Source organism: Melospiza melodia, chromosome 3, assembly GCF_035770615.1.
Source record: "Melospiza melodia melodia isolate bMelMel2 chromosome 3, bMelMel2.pri, whole genome shotgun sequence".
Taxonomy (NCBI): Eukaryota; Metazoa; Chordata; class Aves; order Passeriformes; family Passerellidae; genus Melospiza; species Melospiza melodia.
Genome location: NC_086196.1, coordinates 50,959,607 through 50,984,776, shown reverse-complemented (window position 1 = coordinate 50,984,776; position 25,170 = coordinate 50,959,607). Strand labels below are relative to the sequence as shown.

General features: G+C 39.8%; 1 protein-coding gene across 5 annotated transcripts in view; it reads left to right on the top strand.

Moving 5' to 3' along the window:
• LOC134415831 (sulfotransferase 6B1-like) overlaps window positions 1-25,170 on the top strand; it is a 31,405-nt gene extending 6,235 nt beyond the window's left edge. Inside the window, exon 7 of one of the 5 annotated variants that reach the window (XM_063151714.1) lies at window positions 24,890-25,170. In XM_063151714.1, the coding sequence (XP_063007784.1) occupies window positions 24,890-24,969 (80 nt within the window). In that variant the 3' untranslated portion in view covers window positions 24,970-25,170. Of the gene's footprint in view, window positions 1-498; window positions 858-5,907; window positions 6,299-20,434; window positions 20,563-24,889 lie in introns of those variants that run through there. The other 4 variants (XM_063151715.1, XM_063151716.1, XM_063151713.1 and 1 more) reach the window with 4 other exon arrangements.

The following is a 25,170-nucleotide window of genomic DNA, read 5'->3' as shown; positions in this document are numbered from 1 at the left end:
TGCCAGAGATGGTCTCTCACAGGCCTGTGTTAGAGCTCTGGCAGCCTTCCTGCTCCCCACAACCTCAAGAGTCTTTGGTTTCTGAGTACTGCAAGCATGGGCTTTTTAAAATCCGTTTCTTTCATCACTCCTTGGAGGAAGAGGGATTAAGCCAATCTCCTCTATACCATCTACCACAAAAAATTTCTCCCTTCAGAGGAAGTAATTAATGAATGAGCTTTCCCCTGTGACTAAACCAGATTCCCCTTTTTCTGTGTAAAAGCTTCATGAGGCCACCTTGGAAATCCCCTTCTGGGGAGGGAGCACTTGCAGGCAGCTAACCAGAAATGCTCCCTGTTATCTGGCTACAGCCTTTGCTTCTGTTCTTTGATACCTTTCCTCTCCTAGGCAATCAGACCTCTCAGGGCATTTTATGTGGTCCTTCCTGCCTTGTGTAGTCAATGATTCTGCTCCACTGCTGGCTAGATATTATTTTCTCTCAGGAGCATCTCCCTTCAGTTTTTGGTACTCATACACAGGGGTTGTTGGAAACTGGAGAGACGTCTTCTCTAAGGCTCAGAATGAAGAAATGGACCAGAAATTTCAAGATTCCCTAGGAGGAACAAAGATGGCAGCAAAGATAAAATATGATGTGTACTGCAAGGCCTGAGAATAAGCAGATGAATAGCATGAAAGCAAGTCATGTTCCAAAGGTGATTCTACTAAGGTGGATAGTCCCCATTTTTCGTTCCCATGAGAGAAGAGAGAAACTCCTCTGACAACTACCTGGTACCTCCAAGAATTTGGTAGATAATTCTTAGGTGTCTAGACCTTGTGCTTTGACTGATGTAGCCAAATAAAATGTGTGTATACCTCAAGTGAATGCCTGGCATCCTTTCAGGAGGGAGATGGTGCACAGCCATCATGGCAGCAGTCTGGTGGCATCCCTGTCTCTGCTTCTTGATGAATGAGGCCCCTGCAGGTCTTGTTGGTGCGAGAGAGGGATCAACACAGAGCTTCTCCTCTGGCCCAGAGTGGACTTGACATGGATATATGGTGTGGGTCTGAACCACCAAATGTCTATAGAATAGGTAGAATATATTAGTCTGGGTTTAGATCCATCATAGCTGCCATGGTGTTGGCAGGTCAGAAAGGCCTTTGACACTTTGGCAAACTTCACACATTGGTATGGCAAAGGGTGGAATTTATAAAGATCAGAGGGTCATGAGTTCTTAAGTAACAAGCCGCTATATGTTTTTTGGAGCGTTTTACTCCTATTGGACTCTCTAGGAAGGTAAGTGGCAAGTAGGAAGAACCACAACATTCAAATGGGAGGACTGAAGGAAAGAAGCCCCTTGATGACCCTAAGCTAAACTAGCAAACTATTAGAGTGGCATTTATTTGACAATAAATGCACTTATACTACATAGGTATGTTTTCCACACCCTCCTTGCTGATGTTGATGTCCTTGCTACATCTGTGACATCTACAATGTCACAACCTTGTCTCATCACCCTTGTCACAACCAGTCCCTTAGGAAACCACAAAAGCCAAGGAGGTGTCTGTCTGGCAAATGGAATTTGGTTCCTTGGAAGAAGGATTTCTCTGCCATATTCCTAGGTAGATTTACCAGCAGGACTCTTACACTGAACTAAGATTAAGTACTGAGCAACCAAAAACCACAAATGTAATTAACAAAACTGGGAAATTCTTAAGTCCCTGTCAAAGTGCTGCACAGCTTCTCAGGACTACCCCTACCCTGCCCATGGCCCAGGGCTCCATGCCAAGCTCTGCTCCAGGCTCTCAGGCCCTGCTCCAGTGATGGTGCAGCAGGGTCAGGCTTCAGCTCCCCAGAGTCTGCCCTGGCCACTGGCCCTGCCAAGCTGGACCCATGCACAGACCCACATCCTGGCCAGTCCTCAGCCCATCACCTTCCCCAGGAGAGGGTCCGATGCCTGGGCTGGGGCTGCCCAAGTGCTCCTGGCTGCTGTGCACCTGGCTGGACAGTGGGATGGGCTTTGGCTGCCATGCCCTGCATCCCTTGTGTGACAGGGATAATGGGAAGTGATGCAGATTCAGCTCTGAAGGCTCACTCAAAGCCTGCTTTCCAGACAGATTTTCTAAATGTGTGTGCAAGAGCTGCACATGTAAAAAAGCTCTGCATGGACAGGTATGTTTGTTTAAACCTGATGATTCTGGGATTGTAGGTTTCCATTGCCAGAAGAGTAGAACTTTGTCTTATTCTGGGCTTCCATGGATGAAAAGAGGCAAGTGACCATGACCCATAATTTTTGCAACTATCAACATGTTTACCGGTTACTTAGTACAGCACATTTTACTATATGGTGATAGGGAAAGCTATCTAGACAACAGAAAACACTCTGTAATCTCAATGTCTGCAAGGAGTTGAACAAAGAGTTAAAGCAGGGAACAAGCCTAATCAGAAATGGGAAAAAAACCCCCCTGAAATATTCAAAAGGCATTTATTAAGATAAAGAGGTAACATCTTAAGGTCCGTTGGTATGGTTTTTTCTTCTGCAAAGATTTTTTGCAGCCTAAGGGCCCTTAGCAATCCAGAAACTTTGGAAACTCTGAAGTTCTTGTAAACTACAAGTGATGATGTGATTCTCACCAGATTTCCTGAAATGGGTGGGTCTTTCTTGCTTGATGAAGTGTCCATTGCTGCAGTACAGAATTGTGTGACGGCACATAACACAGCAACAATGCCCATGATGAATGCAGATTTCTGTGGAGGAACAGGAGCGGGGGTTGCTCCCTGTTGGAAGTCAGAGGGTGATTCCATAGGCTTTCTTCATTGCAGGATGAAGGTAATTTCTTGGTGCTGGGTGGAGCTACAGGCTCACCTGCCACCCAGACTCTTGGACCCTTTTCCTCTCCCCATACCTTTCAGTACCAGCATTTGGGTTTCCTGGTTGCCTTCACATTTTCTCCAAATCACTTAGAGAAAGAACAGGCCATTTGAGGGGAAAAAAAAAGGAGTTGATATTTTATCCGGATTACATCTCCTTAAATGCTCCACTTGAATTCTCTTTTTTTCTCAGACAGAAAAGGTATAAAATTGTCATATGTAAATATCATAGGTAATTTAGTGATAATTTGATGTCTGAGTTGTAGCATCTCAAATTGCCAACCAATCTTTAAAAAACTGTGCTAGAAAATGCTTTATGTGACTTATTTTAAATATAATATGCTCTAGATTCATCTCACTTAATTAGATGATGTGGTGGTGAATTATGGGTAAGCTGAGGGGGGTGCAGCCAAACTTTCAGGTCTACAGAGGGAAAGGACTTTTAGCTTCCAAACAACATTTTTCACAGAAATTATTGCACTATGACTTGAGGAGATGAGCTCAGACTCTTGATGATTAAAAGGCTGAAACTGGATTTGGTTATTAGTAGACAAGGTAATGGTTGTACAGAAACTCTTCTGAGAACTAATGAAAGCTTTGGATGGACAGAAATCATTTTAGTCTATGAAGACTGTTACTTTTCACTGATTCCTCCAATTTAAAAAAAATTATTTTCAGAAATTGATCAGTTTTATTTCCCTTTCACAAGTTTTCATTCCAGGTTGTTTTGGATTTACTTCTAGAAATACCATCATCAGTCTTTGCTGATTTGTGAAATCTTATAGTTTCTCATCTGATGTTACACCATTTAAAGGATTTCCTTCTTCTGACCTCTCAATCTATGTATGCTTATGGGTGTACAGGCTGGAAACCTTGTCTGTAATGAAAGTCCCTTCCTAAGGAATGCAGTTTTAAATACTTTTTCTTTGCTTCATTTAGTTTCATCTATAGTTCATCAAACTATCTTTTTCTAGTAAAATGCTTACTTTGAATTTGTTTCTGGTCCTGTTAAAGATAAGGAAAAATTATCTTTTGGAAGATAATTTAGTCTCATGTCTTGCCCCAGTTGTGCCTTTTCAAAGTAAGGCTAAATCTTTTTGATTTGATCTGAAACTAATATAGCATTTTCATACAACTTAGTTTTTAATTTCTTGTGTAAAATGTCTTTTCTGAGACTGCATGTAGGCTTTAAAGGGGTGATTATACATTTCTGAATGTGAAGTGATAAAGTGCCATTTCCAAAGACTCAGGATATACATTCTTTTTCAGTCATGGCTCCATAGGCTACTGTTGCCTTCCCTCATCCCTGCCAAAGACAAATGTTCCCTCAAATTTCCTTGCAGAGCTGCTCCCTGGCCTCTTTTATACCAAGTAATCCAGACTAGGATACCTTAACTAACTGAAAGGATCTTCAGTTGCCCAAAGCTTAGAGGTGATCCTAACTAGAGCTTTTTTTTTACAGTGGACAGACCATAAGCACTGAGAGGACTGTAAATTTATAAACGCTTTACATTTACATTTAGCTAAACTCAGACAATTAATGTTTAAAATACAGAAACTCAGTTTCTTCCAAGTGAGAACATAAAAATATAACAGACCTTTCTCCTCGCATTCTTTGTCTCAGTCCAGCAACATTTTGTGGCATTTTGGGTTGCAGCAGGCCCCACACAGGCTGAATATTCCTGCGAAATCTGAGCTCATGGCTGCCCCAAAGGCTAGGCTTACTTCCCACTTCTGACTGCAGTTGTCTGCTCCTTTTTTTGCATAAGCTCTTCTGTTTGTTAGACACCCCCAGCTTTCTGAAACAGCACAAAACACTCACTTTTGGTGGCAGCAAGCTGTCTGATTGACCCAGCTGTCTTGCACAACCTCTCCCTTGGTGTCTCTGGGTCACTAAGAAAGAATTTCTTGCTTCAAAGACTTGGCTCTGTCATTTTCTGCTTCTTTCAGGCATCTGCTAATATCTGCCCTTGCTGCAGGCTTCCTCCCCACTGGGTCATGCCCTCATGCACCAGAAGACTTTTTCCTTCAGCCAAGGCAGGGCAGGCACAGAAAGGCAAAAGGCAACCCCCTGGCTGGCCACTGAAAGGGAGCAGGGTAGACACAGCACTCTCTGCATGCACTGGTATTTAGCATCCCTCTCCCTCACACCCAGACAGGGACAGCAGTGGGTATAGACATGCTGGAAGTCACAGTCTTTTGGGCTGGGGTTGGGGTGGAAATTGGACTTCTTTCTGAGAGGAGAACTTTGGACCTCAATTCAGTGGTGATCATTTCAGGTTTATTGTATTCCCTCTGGTTGTTTTACCAAGAAAGTCATTCTTATTTGAAAAATACAGAGTTTATGTATTTTCTGTCCAGAAACAGCTTACTAAGGAAGGTGTGCATTCATTATTTTTAAAACAATATTGAAAATTTTTAAAATGTTAAACATATATATTTTCTGAGTATTTAACATCTTTTTCTTAGCCACTCAGTTGCATACTTATGAGTTTTTTCATATTAGATCCAGAACATCAAAGATAAAGCCATTTACTTTAACTTTTACTTGTCCTCGAGGTTAAGTACTTCACATCTCTATAAATGGGAAAGGTACTTCCCATTCTCTAGAAAGATGTCCTGATTATCAGCATGTACACATAAAAAATAGTTGTAGCCAAAGTGAGCATAGCTTTTTGGCAATGAACAAAAAATCAGAATTTGAACTTGTGTTTGGCAGAAACTGCATTTTCTGACACTGTTATTTAGGTCTTTCCACCAGAAAAGTACTCAAAAACCTTAGCCCTGAATTCCCCCACTCTTGAAATAATTTTAATGTATTATTTTTAAGGTTCCAATGACACAAATGTAGTTCTGCATTGAACCTTTCATAGAAAGAGACTGAACCAGTGGTTAATGACAGGGGTTGGTTTTGTGCATTTGGCTTCTCTCCAGCAAATGCACATTGGCTGCTGCAGCTGGAATGTGATGAGGGGAAATGTGGAGGGAAGCCATTGTACTCTCTTCAGTGATTCCCATGTGCTTTCCTACCCACTTCCAACTGTCTGATGGCTGATAAGAAGCAAATCTGGGGTGCCTGAGCAACGTTCATTTATGAGAGGACTTCTCTGTCTGCAATCCTAAGGAAAAGGGAAGGATGGACCGAAACATCAGGACAGGTTGGATAAAATCCCCAGACTTCCTCTTGGACAGTGTTTTCTAGGCCTTATTTTTTTTTGAAGGCATGTAATTGTTTACAAACTGTGCAAAGCACAACATCAGAGCAATTGGATTGGTGTTGAAGATTTGCTTATATTAATAGAAACAATATATGCTTGTTGTGTATGATTCAATAAGAATTTATTAAAGTCCTGGGATCAAAAGAAAAATTTTCACCGAGACTGTATGCATCAGTATGGACAGTTTCATTCATTCTCCTTGCTTGCAAAAAAGATCAGTTACTTATTTTTGAGGCTTTGTTATTGCTGTTTGCAAATATTTTAAAGAAAAGACATGAGTACTACAGCCTGCATTAAATGAAGCAGTAAAATTTTTGAGTGGCAATTTTTTGGGGGGGAAAAGGGTAAAACATGGCAGTGAGAGAAATACAGTTATCATGAAAAAGCTCATGTTCAAAAATACAGAGATCAAAGATTTGAGAGGACATAAATTGAGAGACATAGATGATGTTCTATAGATATAGATGATTATACCACAGACATGCATGCTAAAATAGTTGAAGAACTCAGTCAGAAAGTTCTTCCAGGGTTGAGACCTAATAAAGCACCTCTGATTATCCTTCTGCTAATACAAAAAATCTTTCTTTCATCTTAGTCCTCCAAAGACAGTTTACTGTACAGAAAATTAAATGCAGCCCAGGAGATGGGAACAAGTCAGAATTCAATCAGATATTTGTCCCAGCTAGTTCTGGATACGATGCTTCATTGCTCTTCTGTTTCTTAGCTCTTGCTTCATAGTCCAAGTCCCCCAGCTGAATATAAATCTAAAATTATGAAAGGAAGGTAGTGGTGAAGAAGAAAACCTTTCTCCTCTACCTAACACATCTCTGCTTTCACTGCTGTTGAATACTTTTTGCTCTTCAACACTGGCTGGGGAATTGACTTACCTGCGCAGTTGAGTGAAACAGGCATTTCAGTGATCAGTATCTAAAGTCAATATCTAAGCTATGAGGAATCAAAAGAGGTGGGGTTACTGCTAATGAAAGTAAAACATATTTCAACTTTTAGTCAGAGTACTACTGAAATAATGTACTGCAGGTCATAATGATCCATTAAGATCAGCTCAATGATACTTCAAAACAGAAATGGTTGGGAAATCGCTATTCCTGCAAGCGACATTAAAATACTACATATTTATGTAATATAGTGACTGTCTTTTATTGAAACCTGAAATATTAAAACACATTTTTTGAAAAAAAGAAAAGAAAAGGGAAAATTTGCATAAAATTTTATTAGTCACAAAGCCTTTTTTCTTGGAAAGTATTTTGGCAGGAGCTCTTAACATACATGTTGAAATGCTTTTAGAAACACTCAAAATTGGGTTTGGATATTACATAATTCTAATTAAATTCTTTGGCAAAGGAGCAATTTTTCCAACTTCAAACAAAGAATGTACTAAAGAAGATGGGCTTTAAAAATAAAAAGCAGGTTGTTCTACAAACCATGTGTCCACTGCTCTCCATAACGATTCTTGGCACACAAAGTATGCACATCTACACATCCCCAGTCTGTTGACGGAATCAGGACAGGTCTTAGAGGTTCACTTTCTTTCCTAAATTGTCTGGAACATGTTGGCCATGTATGAATCATCAGTGACCTAATTTTCAGAATTACAGCACATTTATTTTTTACCCATTTTATATGTATCAGTAGATGGTGATACCATGAAATAGCTCTTAAAATCAGACCAGTATCTTATGTAAAGATATATAAGGTGTGTTGGAAAGAAATTTTACCCAATACAGCATTGTTTTTTAAAAATAATCAACACATTGCTATGGAATTTAAATTACAAGACTGAAATGAAGAGTAAACTATAAAATATGGGTCCTATAGATGGAATTGAAAACTGCATTGCCATAACATGAAATAATTTGCATTTAGCAAAAGTTTTTAACTACTACTTGCATGTGTTCTCTCTTATTGGCCTTACTACAGATTAAAAATGTCTTCTAAGTGTCTTCTTCAAAAAGTCTGAAGTACGTGGGTATGTTGGGAATGCTGCCCCGCCATCAGACATCCTGCTTCTTTAGTTCAGTCTCTCCCTGTCCACTGGAATCTGTTCCCCGGGAAACAGATTTTTGGCTCATGGCCCTGCATCTTCCTGGAACACTTACTCTTACAAATACATAATCATAAGCCATGTCAATGAATCCACCAGAGTTTCCTGAAAGTTATTGGTAGTACAGTGTTTCCCACTTGCATCATTTTGTATGGACAAAATAGCCTTGCATGAGCAGAAACTTCTGCACGCTGCATCCCTTCCTACTCTGCCTCTTAGATTTTCTCAGGGGAGCCAAAGCCTATTCACACCAAGCCCAATAAAGGAAAATTGTGAAGCCTACAGTTACAGTGCTGGAACACTGCCAAAGGTACAGCCAAAATATAATTCTGTATAAATTCTGAATCACTATCAGATGCTGGGAATGAGAAGGGTAGCTGAATCCCCTGGGTCTCCTTAACTAGTGAAAATTGAAGCATTTCTCAAGAAGACCAGTTTCCAAGCTATGAAAGAAAAACCCTCCGAACCCCAAAAATATTTGGGAATAATTTTTCAGAAAGGGTGAGCTGATAATTTTTTTGTAGACAACAGTAAAAAATTGTATTCCTGTTATTAGTACTAATAATACTAAGTATTATTAGTTCTTATCCTGTTCTTAGTACTAATAATACTCTCACAAATATATAGCTCTTGCTATATAGAAAAATATGTGGATGCATTTACAGAACAGTACCAAGAATCATTGAGCTTATCTAGGCTCCATTATCTGGTATCCTGGTATCTTCCTGATGGAGAGAGGTAAGTGCTTGCAGAAGAAAGTTCATTTATTGCTAGATGTGAGTCCTGGTGTATTATCTTGTGGGGGTACTCTTCCCTAAGACTGCTTTGTCCCCTGAGGAAATCTCATCCAAAAATACAATTTATTTACCACTTATTCAGAAGTAATCTATTAAAGAGTTATGTTATGGGAAAATGGGCCATATTTAAAAAAAAATGTTGTGAATCATAGCTTGCCAGCTGTGCAATACAAATCAGTTACTGCACACTCCTCATGATACTAATTCTAGGTTTTCCTTACCAAGGCCATGCAAAAGTGAACTGCTCTACTTGACCTTGGTGGAATGAGCTGGATTCTTACAATTTTGTGTAGTGGTTCATACAACACAAAATTTCTGTGAAGAAAAAAGTAATCAGCTGGATTTTCATATCCTGTTGAGAAATTCCATTAACTCCATGAATGTTATGATTGCTTTTAGATGAAGCTGCATGTGACTTACTGGATGAGAAGAAATACTTAATATCTTGAATTGTGTTTAAGCAAGAATTAAAGTACACAAGTGTAATATTTTTCATCCTATAAACCACAGCTCAGGTGCTGCCTAACTCCCGAGGTGAAAAAACTCATTTTTTATCTTAAAGGTCTCTATACACCCAAAGTCTGCTTCAAGACATAACCAAGAACTCTTCTGTCTTAACAGCCTCAGAACCCTGGGGCTTCTTGAAATCATGTACAGCCCATTTGAACTTCATAGTTAGAAGTCATCTTTCCCTCATACTCAGCACTTTTGGAATATGAGCCTCCATCTAGACCTCTCCAGATGGAAACAGCTGAATATGCTAATAATCTTTACAAACCTTTTGCAAAGCATGTAGTGTTGTTTCATCAGAGCAGCATTCACTACAATAAAATGCTTGCTAATTCTGATCTGCCTACACAGGCCCAGAAGAACAATCTTGGTTTTACTAAAATTGCTTATTTAGCCTGTCACTTTTAAAATGCTTTCTTCACCTCAGAATAACTTGGAGGCTAAAAGGCTCAGCACAGCTCTTCTGGTAATTGCAACCTGGGTCGAAATTCTTGGCACTGGGCTGAGGAGAAATGTGCCAACCTGGGAAGCAGGATCTTCTGGTGGCCTGAAGCGAAATTGGCAGGAGACTAGGGCACTCTGGGGAAGACATTTAAAAACTAAAGACATATGAAGTAGTGCATATGTGTTGGTTAATATAGCACAGCATAATTATTTCTCTGCAAAAAATATTCAAGGATTGAAAAAAAGAAATTCCCATTTCTAACAGTTTCTTTCCCCTGAAGTTTATAGACTTCCCACAGAAACTTAATTTGAAGGCCACTTATGAAAGCCAGACTATGTTTTACACAGCATTTTGTCTGAGCACAATTTTTCAGATTCTCCTTGTTTGGCATGCTAAGAAGAGCTGGGCAGTTCCACACAGGAGTTCCAGTTTCATGCCATTTAAAGATTATCTGAGTAACATGCACTTGGGGCAGCATTATAAGCCCTCTCTATAGTTACTGGAAATCAATAAATCCCCCTGAGTATAAAAGGGTGAGTCTGATTTTAGATGGGTTGAGTCAACTTCTAGTCTCCCCTGACACTGCAGCAAGTTTTTGTTGCAGCAAGTTTTGTAAGCTTGCCAGATGAAAGTTTTCATGGTATTAATAAATCCACTATGAGTTTTTTATTAGCAAGGGTGGATAGTATATTTAGGCAATGTAGTTTTCATTTTATCCCAGTTTTAAAAGATGGTCGTAATCACTGAATATAGAAGGTGTTCCTAGAATTTTATGAAGATGAAACTGAAACGATGCCGTAAACTGAACCAGAGAATCATAGGATTTACTGAAAAAAAACAGAAGAAACTACATCCTCTATGGAGTCTTCAACTGCTTTTTAAAAAGTTGGCTCTATTGAATTCTGTAGCAACAACAGAATTTCCTATTAAATGCTTGCAGAAAAAAAAATTGGACATTCTTAAGTTAGAGAAAACACACACAAAAAAAGTAAAAGAGCGCACAGCTCTTGTGCACAGCACATGTGCACATACAACTCCCATCAGCACTGATGGTAAGGAAGATACAAGCACAATGGGGAAACAAGCCCACAGAAATGGCCAAGATTCCAGTCAGGTGATAGTGATTCCAGTGGGTGTGACACTTGTTCTACCCTACCACAGACAGCACTTATTTGTGTCTCAGGGACTGGCATTACTTTCAAAAGGGAAAGACAAATACCTTTAGTGTCACTTTCCAGATTCTTTGTTAACCTGGTGGCATTTTGATTTCAGCAAGGGCTTGCTTTCTCTGAGCTCTGGCAGGAGCAATGTAACCTGCACATCTGCCAGTGCTTTTAGGAGATATCCTGTGCTGCTGAATCATTCACTGCAATGCTTGATAAAAGCACACTAGGTGGCAGAAGTGTTTGACTTCTTTCCAGAGCCAAGCTGGCAGGAGCGGGAGTGCGGAGCCCTCCGTGCCCCTCTGCCATGTGCCAGCTGTGTTTGGGTGATGTGATGGGGATGGTGGGGTGGTTTTGTATGGACAGAACTCTTCCAGCCTGGCACTCTCAGTTGCTTCTCTACTGGAGACCCGTTCTCCTCTTCCTTGTGACTAAACTCAAACCAGATGGTACCTCCCAAAGTGAACAAACACATTTTTCTTCATTTAGTGCAAAAGTAATGCATACAAAATGTTAAAAATGCAAGATACAAAAAGTGGCATGATAAATGTGGTTCTGTGGCAAAGGAGTCATGCATCTATGAAAAGACTTGTTAGATACATCTTGATAAACAATCAAGCAGCTTTAAATAGCTGTACCAGAAAAAAAAAATTAAATAAGCAGTACAGTCTCTCTTTGAAGTTTTGACAAGGGCAGCAATCACAGATTGTACTATTTTTACTAACCTCACTAAGCATTTAAATACCTTTTTTCAAATTTTTTTCCAAGACAGCTGTGAGCAGACAGCATAGCTACTCACACTTTTGAGTACTCTGCAAAAAAAAAAAAAAAGTTGGAGAGGCTTTTGGATATATTCTCTCATTGTCTTACGCATCACAGTGCAACATGTGGGCAGGATTTTCTGTGCCAAAAGGACCAAGAATATTCTTCTGTGCTATTATTGTCACCATGAAAAACTGATTCTGCTGGCAGTGGAAAATGTTAAATTTCAATCATGGTGGATCTGATTTTTCAATCCTATAGTGGAGGGCATATGGGAGAAAATGTTGTGGCCATATCTGATTATCATATATAGCATTAGATAACAGAAAATGCAGTGCTTTTTAAGTCTAAAATGCCTAAACAGAGGTTTTTTCTAGGGGTGAAACCAGTTTTCTCCAAGTCACACTTGTATCCTTGGCAGCTGGTAGCTCTCACCCCATGGATGAAGCGCGCCATTTGTACAGCTCGTTCAGCCAAGAGCTGAAAAAGTAAATCATGGATGTTATTTCATCTCCAGATGTTCTGTGTGACAAGTCCTTGCTACAGCTCACATGAAGCCCTTTGAGGCCAAAGCAGGGCAATCTAAAAGAATGCTACCAATTGAATGAAAAGTGTTCGATGTATTTTACACAGATTTGAACATCTGTGGTGCTCAAGGAAGATTTCATGGAGTTCTGTTAAGCATAAAATCATAAAATCATTAAGGCTGGAACTTGTACATAGCTTCACAATATTGATGAATTTTTATACATGGTTTATGGCTAGGGAGATTGGCACAGAAAAGACAAACAGTTAGCCCTAGGGAAACAAAAATATTTTATGCCCTAGAGGGAAGCAGAACTCAAGCAAGTCAAGCAGTAAACCCACCCATATCTTATTTTCCACAACACCATTTTGTGGAACTACTGTTTCTAATTTGGAGGAGATGGCAAACAACAGTTCAAGGTAACAAATAGGTATTTTGCTTTACAGCAATAAAAAGAGAAGGGAAATACATTTTTTCTCAGATCTCTTTCTTATAGGTATCTAATGGCAATTTACAATTCCAGTAATGAAAAGGATAAATTCATGTAATTAATTATTCAGGCTTCGAAAAGAAAGAGATTGTTTTAGACTGTGTCCTTCTTTTAAAAAAGGTATTGTATATTTTGCCTTCCAATTTTGATCCTCTATGATACATTAAAAAATATTTTTATCTCTCTTCCATAACCACTGAAAGCATTGCTATTGTTGAGAATGAGAACTGAAATCCCTTTCAGAAAGGAACTAGGGTTTTCTGGAAAAGGTAGCTTTTGCTTCCTGTGGTTAGCAGAATAAAGTTTTAAAACATCCCTATCTCTTCATGGACAACATGGAAAGTAAACAGGATCTTTCTGCTGCTTTCATATCACAGAGCTGTAAATATTTCCAGCTGGGATGTTCGATGCAGGTGTCAGGGTTCTGGTTTGCTGACTGGCCAAGCTGGAAAGATCCTCCACTTATATGGTATTCCATGTACATGGCATTCCTCCTGGTCCTGGCAGACCAGTGCTCAGGGGGCACTGATGGCCGGAAGAAAAGATTCCCTCTGACAGGTCCTGGGGAGCCCATTCAGGACATCCTAGGTTTTGCAGTACCACCATTTAGATGTAGTTTACAAGACTTTGGTGAAGCAATTGGTACTGCTCCTTGTTAGAAGTTGTAGCTTATCACAACTGTGCAGCCTTTGCTGTTGTCTGGAGATGCAGAGAGGCAATCAGGCACTGAGCAGCAGTGGTTAACACAGAAGGAGCAAGTACCCTGCCACACATTTAAGAACAGGAGTCCCAAGCCAGAGGAATGTAGCTTTGGCCTCCAGATCCTAGGCTGAGCTTTGAGGCTGTTAAAAAGAAACAGATTTTGCAGAAGTGTCATAATAGTAAAAGGGCTTTCAAATTGGTTTTGACACCTGAAACAGTGTGAGAACAGATGTGTTGGTTTTCTGCATGGGAAGGAGTGGTCCCATGGAAGTATGGAGGTGGTTTATCAGTTGAAGGTGAAAGATGTGGAGTGTGTGCTTCACACAGCCATGTTCAATTTTATGCTTGCTGCAAGTGGTGGGGCAGAGCAGTGAGTATTTCTGTCTGAATTGAGATACATCTCCACATTTGTGTGGTGGGAAAATGGGTAGTGGGGGTTAGAGGTCCTACAGTCAGGACTAGGAGGATCATGGATGTGGTGGCTGGACTTCAGGGGCCTCCTAAGTTCCAGAATTGCCATGTTTGGCCAAGAGCTGCCCAGGTCTTTCTCAGCCCCACCAGTGGCAAATGGCACCATCTCACAAAAGCTGAGAGGAGAAGGTGGTCACAAAACCACCACAGCTTTCTGGAGCCTGTAGTCAAGGAGTGTGGGGCAAGAGAATCCCTCCTGAAAGGCTGAGCCCTATTTTGGATGTGGGTCGGTGCCTTTCTCAGAGTTTTAGGGGTGTGGGCAAACGGTCTGAGCTCAACTGAAGTTTACAAAAACTGGCAGGAATTGTTGCTTCTCTGATGTTTGAGCAGGTGATGCAAGAGCAGATACTAGGTTCACAGTCTTGTAAGCCTACTACCCAGTTTCTAAACACTACTGTATTATCAAAAAATACTAATGAAAAAACAATGCTTTGAGGAAATTTCATAGGAAGAATGTAATTGTAATTCCAAAAAACAACAGAATCAGAAGAAATGGTACCTAACCATGGAAGATAACATATTGCACTGAGATTTGTTTCTACAGAAGAGAAGAAGCAGAGCTTGATTAGGTAAATTCCCATGGGTACCACTGAAAGTGCTCTGCAGTGTGAGTTTCCTGCTCTGTCAGATGAAAGATGCTTTCTATGGGATATCTGTGATTATATGATTTTTTTTAATACAGGCTACAGTTCTCCTGCCTTCCTCATCTTTAGGATACCAGCCAGCTGTTAATAGCAGGAAACAAAGGTGGCAAGGTAGGGGTCCTGATTTTGTTTGTGATGTTTTTTGGAGAAAGAGTAGAGACCCTGTTGGTTTTTGCCTGATCTTGGCAGATTCCTGGTGACTTGAACAGCACTGCATGGTGAAGACAGACTGAAGGGAAATTATAGAAATGTATGCCCCGGGCTGGAGAGGGGAAAACATTGGTTTTACTGCACTGACGACTCTGGTTGCAAACTCAGCAGCACCTGTGCATTATATGGATGTTAGAGGGAAGAGAACACCTGGTTATTGGTGCCCTGCTTTTTCTGAGGATCCTTCTGGCTAGCCAGTGTTGGACATATAGAGCCGCAGAAAAATCATGACCAAGAACTTAGTGAATCCCACTGGGGCTACTACTTTGTAAACTATAGAGATACTTCAGATTTTTTTTTTTTTTTTTTTTTTTAATTATTAAAGCCAGGAACTCAAATGTCACTTTCTTGTTGAGCTGAGATGCTGGAACATCCTGGCTGTGACACAAGATTGCTGTTGCCTTGACGCCGTTCGTTCGTGCAGCACTCCCTCAACAGAGACTGTCCTACACAAGTTCCCTACTTGCAGCTACTCCCAGCCCCGTCCCGCAGACCCAAGCTGCTGTAAATACACCGGTGTGGCTGCACTGACGGAGCTGACACTGTTGCTCGGCACTGCCCAATAATCGAAATACCCGAAACCCAGCAAGCCAAAAAGGAGGGGGTGAGCGCTAGGTGTCACTGCAGCCCAAGGTAAAGGCAGCATTCCAAGGCTCCAAGAAACTGCCTGTGAAAATTTTTTTGCATTTAAGGAAAAGTTGATTCTGCTGGTGGCAGAGAAATAAAAGAAAAAGACAACTATGTTATAAATATCGACACAAGTATAAATATATGTATTTTATGTGAATAGCATCTTTTATTCAGAAGGCAAACAGTAAATTGCTCTCTGTGATTGGATCACCTTAGCACACAGTGATGGAACTCTCATCTTGTTTCAGCTGAAGACTCCCATATTTAAAAAGGTTTGCTGTACTGAAACTGATCAGTGTTATTTCCTTAATTAGCTGCAAACTTTAGATAACTGATATAACTTAAGACACAAGAGAATAAGAAACACAATATGTAAGTACAGAGCATGCCAAACCAGAAACAAGCCTATGAAAACCCACCTATATACACCTCTCCAACACCTCAAATTGTACACTTATCTTTCTTAAACTACTTAACCTTTCCCCCTGCATCCTAGATAGCCTAATTTCCTCTGCTCTTTCAGCATAAATGTGTTCTGAAATAATTGCAAATATTGTAAGTTTGAAAAATTAGAGTGAAAAGTAAGAAATATAAATTTATTTTCAGAGCAAATTAATCCTTTTATTACTTTATGTCTGGATTTCATAATTTGCTGATTTTTATTGTAGAAGAGCAGTGTGAATAAGACACAAAGTTCTGGCAATGGGTTTGGGGTTTTTTCTGTCTTTTGACAAATGTAAAATAACCCCCCATAAAACATAGCTCCCTTGTGAGTTCTTTTCATACCAATTAAGTTCAAATGAAATTGAGTGGCTTTTCATTTACTTTTTTTTTTTTTTTTTTAATTATTATTTATTAAATGTGTTCAGACAGCCTCTGGCCACCATTTGAAATTTGCAAATAAAACAAATGGCTTTTTGTCTGTGTCAGCTCAGCTCAGAGTCCCCTCCAGGATAAACTAGACATGTTCACCACCACATCCTCAGGCAAAGACCTGAGCAAATAGATGAACCATGCATCCTGCCCAAAAAATCAACAGGCTGGGATACTGGCAGACCAGTGGAGGATACTCACAGGCAGACAGATCTCTTACTGGTGAGTAGGTAGGAGGCATTTCCATGATGAAATGTCCCTGCTAAGCATGACAGGTGAAAGAGTATCCCTGCTGATCTTCTGCAAAAGAAGAGAGGAGGATTGGGAGGTAATTTGGTATTTGCCTTGCCTTCCCCCAGCAGTGGGCTCAACGCTGAGCTCTTCATTCACCCACTGGTACAAGTACTTTCCAATGAAATGGGTGGGGAATTATGGATCCAAAAAGGTTTCTGGAGGAGGTGACTCATAGGATTGGTTGTTCATTTTGCAGATGCAAAGAAAAGATCTAGATTCATGACTAGCAGCAATTCAAGCTGCAACAATGGTGCTAAGTGAGCTGCTCTTAACCCTGCTTTGAGAAGGGTGGCTGAACCAGAGACATCTAGAGCTCCCCTTCCCACCTGAAAGTTTTTCCATTTCTAGTTCCCAGGTTCATAGATTGTCTTACAGAGAAGTGATAGCAAAACTGAAATTCTGGTTTACACCAGAATTGCAGAGAAGGAAAAACCAGATAGTTCAAAGATGTTTTAGAAGGATCAAAGCACTCCAAGAAAAGAATGTGACCTCATGGTGGCCTACCAAATTTGCTGTAGTTTAGTTTAGGAAATTTTTTCACCCCGTTACTTCAAGTGTGAAATTATCCTGTTAGGAATGGGTGTTAACAGGTTAAAGAGCTGCAGACTGATAAATGCAGATCTCCTCAATCATGCTTGATGAGAGGCACTTACAGGCCACATGAGCTGCCAACAGGGCCATCTATCAACTCTGTAGGTGTCCAGACCATAACTGAGGTAAGCCAGCAGATGACATGCAATTTTTCATAAGATAAGAATATTGAGATCTATGACACACAGCTAACATAAGGTGTCGTATAAAAAAAAAAGAAAAAAAAAGATTTAAAGGTGATCTGAAGTAAACTGGAAAGTTTTGGGTAGTTGGAATTTTTTAGGGTTTAATTACTAGTTAATTTATAATTAGTGAGAGATAAATTAATATAGTTAACATGAGTTTAAAACAATGTTTTCCATATTAAATTGTGTTGTTTTACGTCAAGACCTACAATCAGGGCCCAGGTCCCTAAACAAGATGAATGTCTCATAGACCACTTAAAACAGAGAATTTTGCTTAATTCTCCTTCTGACATTATGCGACTTTCTTCTAACAATCTCAGTGATAGCAAGATCTAATGCTTCAGTGTCAGCCCTTGTGCTCTTGGTGTGTTTGGTGCCATCCCATCATTCTCCTTTCTTCTTCTGTCCTGTACTTCCTCTCTTCTCAGTTTATTTTCCTTCATATGGTCATGTTCGTGTCTTTTCCATAAACTACATGTTCTTTCCTCATTTTTCTTCTCTCCTTAAACACAAGCTCTCCTTCACCAGGGCCAACTCTGTAAATGTCTGAGTCTTGCTGAATCACTCATTAGCATCATCCCCACAGACTTCTCTTGAACAATCATTTCCAACAGCACATCAGCACATCACGACTGCCAAAGAAGCCGCTTGAATGGAAACAAACTGCAACTCAACGTGCCCAGTGTGACACCAAACACATGTGATGTCATTCCACGACCACAAGACTTAGTGTTATTTTGTTTTGATTTTCCCCAGCCACTGGTACGGGACTAGCAGCCTCACAAAGAGCAGTTATTTAATGGCTGCTGTGCAAGCCAGAGAGTCTGAGCTAGTAGCTTGAGAAAGCTGTGATTTGATTTCATCCTGGCCAGCCTGAAAGTCTGAAGCATCTGACATTACACAGGCCCAGACAAACAGAAGACATAAGACAGTGATTTCATAAGAGGAATTGAGCTGTTATAATAAGCTTAGGGACCAAAAGGTGAACAGCAAAGGTTAAAGAGAGCATGTGGAAAGACAGTCTACTTTTCTTCCAGAATAAGAGGGAAAATATTTGTCTTCTTTCCTCTAGCTTGGAGCACAGCAGAGCTCTCTCATTTCTTACTAAGCAGGGGGATCAAATGATGAATCAAAATATGGAGCTTGCTTTTGGCTATGAAGTAGCAATCCAGACACATAGTCTCTTTCTAGCCCTTGGCCAGCAGTCACAGAGCACTATCATGTACTGTATACGGCAGAGTATTTAACCTATCCCTTTTCAATAACATACAGCACAGCAGTTAAGAGAAGATCTAGATCAAGCAGGGCGAAACAGGAATGGTTTTGTCTTCTAATGGCTGCTTCTGTGAAAGGAGGATTGAACAGACCCTGCCTTGCTAACTAAGAAAAATAGACAGTGTCATTGGTATCAAGTGCTTGAGCCAAAACTAAGAGAAAATAAAACTGCAGTATCAGCAGATTCTTCTCTGTGGCTTTCCATATTGGAGAGGGGCTAAAGAACCCGAAGAGAGCAGGCACAAGCACATATATGCACCACATTTCCTGACTTCCTGTCAGGAGATGCTTCCTTCCAGGGACATTTGTTTCTTTTTTCCTTTAACTGTCTGGTCACCACACCTAACTATTTTTCTGGCTTATTTAGATCCATTAAAAATAATACATGGAAGGTTTCTTCTCAAGTGTTTGGTCAACATCTAATGAAAATATGAGAGGAAGTTTTTATCTTCCCCTACTCATTGAATCCTAGTCCCCCATTAGAAACAAAAAAGCTTTATTTGTTGCAAGCGCTGTGCCATAAGGCTTCCTCTGCTTTTAGTCACAGAAATTCCATCTACTGACTTGTCTTGATGTGCCAGCTCCATGCTTCTGCTGTGGCCAAACATGACATTCCCAGTGTTTACGATGGATGGAAACTATGGTGACACTAAGTTCACACATGTGCTCCAGGCATGCCTGCACAAGCATCATGGAAAGGCTCTGAAAAACTTCCAGCGAAGAATTTCCATTGTCACTGTGCTTTTAGACCCTTGCTAAAAATTCAAGGTATAAAATATTAATTTTTCTAGTCATCTTTTCTGATTCTCAGACAACCCACAGAAATATTGAAGTTTTCACACTGATATTTTCCCTGAATATGCTTGCTTCAAAACTTGTTTACCATAAAGTGCCTATCTGCAAAAATTTGAGCCTGGTTGTGGCAAGCTTCTGGCATCATATGGTGTCATTGCTGTTATCTGAGTTTGATAAACAGGAGAGCATTTCCTGCAAGAACTGTTGCGCATGCATTTTTTTGAATAGCCTCATGGAAGAACATTCAATCAACTTCATTAATTCCCTTTCTCTGGGCATTCATGCCAGTGAAATATAGTCACTTCAATGTTTAAGGAAAGACTGAAATGTCAAAGGGAAATAGAAAATGGCATAAACATATTTCATTGCAGTTATAGAAGATTCTTGGATTATTTTTTCAGTTCTGATTTTCTGGAATTTGAAATAGATTCATAAATTGGTACATTCCCACAAAGACTTAAATATCATTTGCGTTGCTCACAGAACTGTAATATATCTTCACAGATTTCGTTGGAGCTTTGTATTTCCGTACATTCCGTGTATTTGTATTGCCGTACTAGGATCTGTACGGCAGAAATAGGAATGTCATGGGTTTTTTTAATAACTGGTTTTCTGCTGAGTTCACTAAATGTACAAAGAAATATGACAAACATCTCTCTATTTCAACCACAAATTTGCATTTTATCATTTCCTCATTCCAAGCTGCTTATTTCTCTTTCTTTCTAAGGGTAAAATGACAATTTTCTCTTGTAAGAAAAGCATACTTCTCATCAGAACCTTTTAAAATCTATTTTTAAAAATTATTATAATAACAATTAAATAATACCTGCTTTGGTTAGAGAATATACTATACTTTGTGAACAGGATGTGCACTGAATTAAAAACAAAAATAAATAATATGTTTTAAAGGTTCATTTGAATTTGACAGCAATTTTCTACCCAGGTCAGCATGTGAGACACTTGAAGCTGTCATTGCCAGCTCACGTAATTTAAGCTTTAAAGTTTCAAAATTTGGCGTCCTGCTGTGAAGCTTGAAATTGACCCATTTGCAAACCTTAAGCTGAATTATTGCCAACATATTGAGAAGTGTCCACTGTCTGTGTAAGTGAAAATTATACAATTTCTTCTGGGACTGAAATAATGCAATTGAGAATAAAAATAGTATCAGATAACTCAGTTTCAAACAAAAGTAACCCAAGAGTGAGTATTTACAACTCCTAAGTGGAGAGTATGTAGTATGTTAACATTGAAAGCAGAACTATCAAAATCACTGGGTGCAGCACTTGCCCCAAACAATATGAAAGTCTGATGCATAAAAGAGTTAAAAATTGTCTTAGGAATGATTGCTTCAGAAAAGTGTGTGTGAACTATCTCTTTTCCCTCTGCAAGTCAGAGTGAAGGGAAGAGAGAGCTTGTTCAGGCCCTGTACAATATTACTATCTTTTAGTACAAAGGCACTGATCACTCTGTCCTGTGGAAGGTTCATTATTAGAGCATGACAACAGCTAATGCACCTATACATTGGAACTTGTATTATTAATGGCCCTGCTAATAGCTGGTGACAGTGAGAGAGTGAATTTCCACAGTTCACAGCCCTTTGTAAGTCTTCTTCTGGAACATTTCTCTCCACTATCATCACCCAGACTCCCCCTCTGACCTCTTTATCAGTCAGTGAGTGGTACCAGAGGTTTAAGACACATAATCACTGCAGCAGCATGCCATGTGTGCTCCGCAAGGCAACACAACAGATGGAGAAACTAGAAAAAACCTCCAGTGCTTTAAAAAAATACAAGTTCTCAAAAATACTTTATGAGGTAATGATAATTCCATTTACTTCCACTTTTATTCTTTTGTGCTTATTTACTTCACATGAATTTTCATGTTTCATCTTCAAGTGAATCTTCTTATTTACAGCTATGCAGCCTGATCTAAAATTCACTATGGGCAGTGGAAATGCTGCCAATGACTTGAGTGGATTTTGTATCAAGCCCATATCTACCTTAGAACTCTGGTTTCCTTGACTCCTACACATGAAATCACAGGCTGAACCTGGGTTATCATATATATGAGGAATACAAAAGTAACATTAAAAGAAAACACTATTATGTTTGCTTCCACTTCTGCCTCCCTTTCGAGGGGAAGAAAAGTAGCTGCTTATTTCAGCACCTCTGCAATTAAAGTTAATATAACCAGCTATATGTTACAGTTTATTTCAAGCATGCTTTATGTTCAGCAAACCTTAGAAAACTGATGCTTTTTGCTTCCAACTTTTTTGCACCACAGAACAAGTGGTTGAATTTGTTTGCTACAGTACAGATAATGTTACACAGATGTTGCTGAAACACAGCACTGGCCCTTGGACTGTACTTGGTCCAAGTAGAGGAGCACTGGAGGCTTCCAGGGCCTTTGAAGCCTTGCACTTGGCCTTTTCACAGAAATGTACCATAACACAGTGGTACTGATGGTGGTTTTAACAGGGAGGGTCGGTGTATTGTTGTGCTCCACATGAGACAGCAAAAGCATCACCTCTCACTACTCCAGCTCTTGAAGCTGCCAAATCTTCTTTAGACTCTTTGTTTATTGTTAATGCTATTAAAGGTTACTGCACTTCCATGGAAGCCCAAGTTATGAGGTTGGCAAAACAATCCTGAGTATCTTCTCTCTAAAAAGAGACAATATGAAAACAATATAAGTACTTGACTATCAATTTCTAGTAATGCAGACTTTGAGTTAGCATTTGATCTGTTCAGAGAGGTTTAAAACATTTTTTTTTTCCAGCAGCATCAAGGAATTCATATTGCATAGCATTTTCCATAACTAAAAGGTCAGTGAAGCTATTTTCAAGTCTACTTTACAGGAAAAGTAACTTTATTTTTACTGTCATTACTTTTGGTGTTTTTCAGCATCCTAGAAGAGCACCTGAATGAAGCACTTAGGGTTAAAGTTTTAAAGTAAGTTCTTAAAGGAATATTTTAGTTGATTTGTTTCCTTAACACAAAATTTGTATATAATTCTTACTCAAATTCAGAAAAGCTGAATTAATATTAAATTAGCTTAATAGAAAGAACTACCCTGGTTTGCACAATATTGCTGAGTACTGGTCAAACAAGGAGAATTTATACACTTCTTCCCCTTTTGTTTTGGTTTGATTATTAATACTGGTGGTACTTTTCAGCTTTATTGGAGACACAGGGGAATTGAGGAGGTATCTTTTCCTTATTTTTTTCCCAGGAGTGCCAACTCTAATAGTGAGGTCAATATATAAAACACTCTGATTAAGGGCAAACAGGTCCCAGGAGCTGTTCTGGAAGCACTGAGAGTGAATGACTTCCCAATTATGTGTATATCATTGAAGATGATTCTGGTATTTCAGCAGCTGGAAGATACCTTGGCTCTTTCTCTGCCTCAGCAGCTATTTTGGCTGCTTGCTTTAATGAGATTTGGAGGATCTTAACTTTCTCAGAGATTTTTATTCCTACATCAAATCAATCAGTGAATTCACTGGGAGATGGGGCAGGAGGAGTGGTCAGGCACAACGAGACATATGCAGATCATGATAAAAGGGTCATTTCTCTAAGATATGAGAGAAAAAATCATCTCTCATGTTACATTTTAGAAGAGCTTGTATTTCTGCACATTTTGCATGGGTAGCATACAGCTCCTTGTGCTGGGCAGGCAGTGAGATGCCCAAGGTAAAAGGTGGTTTTTAAGCCTGCCTTCTCAGCAGCTTCGTGGGGAGAGAGGGGCAGCTGCCCTGAGGCAGCCCCTCCTTTGCCCGGGACTGGACCTTTCCAGGTGCAGCACATGCTGGCCCCACTCCAGCAAAGCACTTAAGCACATGCTTAACTTTCAACACATCAATTACTCATGGAGGAGTCAAGCCCAGAGAAGCTGCTGGTGCAGAGATAGCGGTGAAAAGGAAATGGGGAAGTGGTGACCTTATTGCCTCTCTTTCCCAATGGACCTGTCTGCAGACATCATTCAGGGCCTGGGGTAAAATGATCACGGGGGCTAATAGGTCAATGACCTGCTACTCTGTCCTTAGGCCAGCCCCAACCTTTGCAAAAGAGAGGGGAAGGGAGTGGGGAAGATCTTTACAGTTTGTCAGATGTTATCACGCTTGATAAGACAAAGCTTTGCTTTCAGGAATTTCTTCTTCCCTAGCTTGCTGTGAGGAAAAGATGGCAACTCAGAGATTTGTAGTGGCAAAGAGGAAATTTGCAGTCTTTTGTTCTTGCTCTGCCACTCACATCTGTGACAGCTTTCCTTTCTCCCTTAAGCTATTCCAATTTCTAGCTCTGCATGTGTCAAAATAAGTTTCCAAAGCAAATCACAAATGTATGGGGTAATTAGAGCTGTCATTTTATTGTCAGGGAAGGCACTCCCCTTCCCTAAGAACAGTACACCTCCCTGCCAACAACATGCAGTAGTGATGATGAAGAATTTAACATTTGTCTCTTTGGTTAATTAATAGTTGTTTTTTTTTTTTTTTTCCTTTTCTCTTGAGGGATGGGATAAGGAAAAAGAGGAGAATTGCCTGATGATGCTGCTATATGGACCCTTCTGTGTTTAAAAAACTCTTGGAAAATGTTGTTGAGAGATAGACAGCCATGCATAACCACTAAAACACGCAAAAGTGACCCTAGAGTCACCTTTTCAGACATGCGGAGACTTAAATGAATTTAAAGAAAATTTAAAAATACATGTTCAAGAATTACATTCATAAAAATTGAAATGCAACAAATTGAAGGACAAAATCTGTTCCTTCAGATCTCCAGCAAAATGAAAAAGATTTTCTAAATGTTTGGAGGAGTATCTTTAGAAAGACATGCAGCCCAGATCCTCACTCTTCCAGAGAATCCCTCAGGGACACATCTGAGGCTCCCTTCACAAGACACAGTAATGACAAGCTCGCCATAAACCTACTCTCAGATGTTTCTGTAGTTTTTTTAATGTAAGTATTTTGTAATAATGGCAACATATATGGAGACAATTATTTGAAAAATTACTTGTGGGAGTTTAAGTGCGCACAAAAAGAATTTATTTTCCAATTAAACTTCCCTGCTTTTGTTTTATACTCCTGTACCATACATGACTCCCCAGTGTTTGTAAAACAGTTTTCTCTGGGGCACCCACAGCACTCCATGGGAAATTTCAATTAAAATGGAGTTAGAGGAATGTTTTAGATGCAGGAATAGTGGATAGGTATCTAAAATGCATACTGCAGCATGGAAGAAGAATGGGCTTTCTAATCAATGTGCAGGACACTTGCATTCAAATTTGCTCTCTTACTGCTGTCCAATCTACTTGTGGCAAGCCACTTACTTCCAGTGACCAGTTCTCAGCTCCACAGAGGGAATCACTATGACCCCTTTCTTCTTTCTTGCATATTTTGCAGCATGGCATTTTATTAGTGCGCTGGGAATACTGTGGAGCATGAAGCATGGTGAAAGCAACAAGCATGGGAAGGCTCTCTGAGGTGCTGTTCAGCTGTGGGATTTAATGGTAAAGAAAATCTAAGGATTCCTGCCCATTTCATCTCCTGGTCCCTGTCTGTGTTCTGCAATTCACTGCCCTGCCAGTTGTTCAACTCTGAACTTTTCTGGAAGATGCTGAAAGCAGATCAGGGAACTTACCTAGTTAAGAGTAAGTCTCCTCTCACCAACATAATTTCTCATT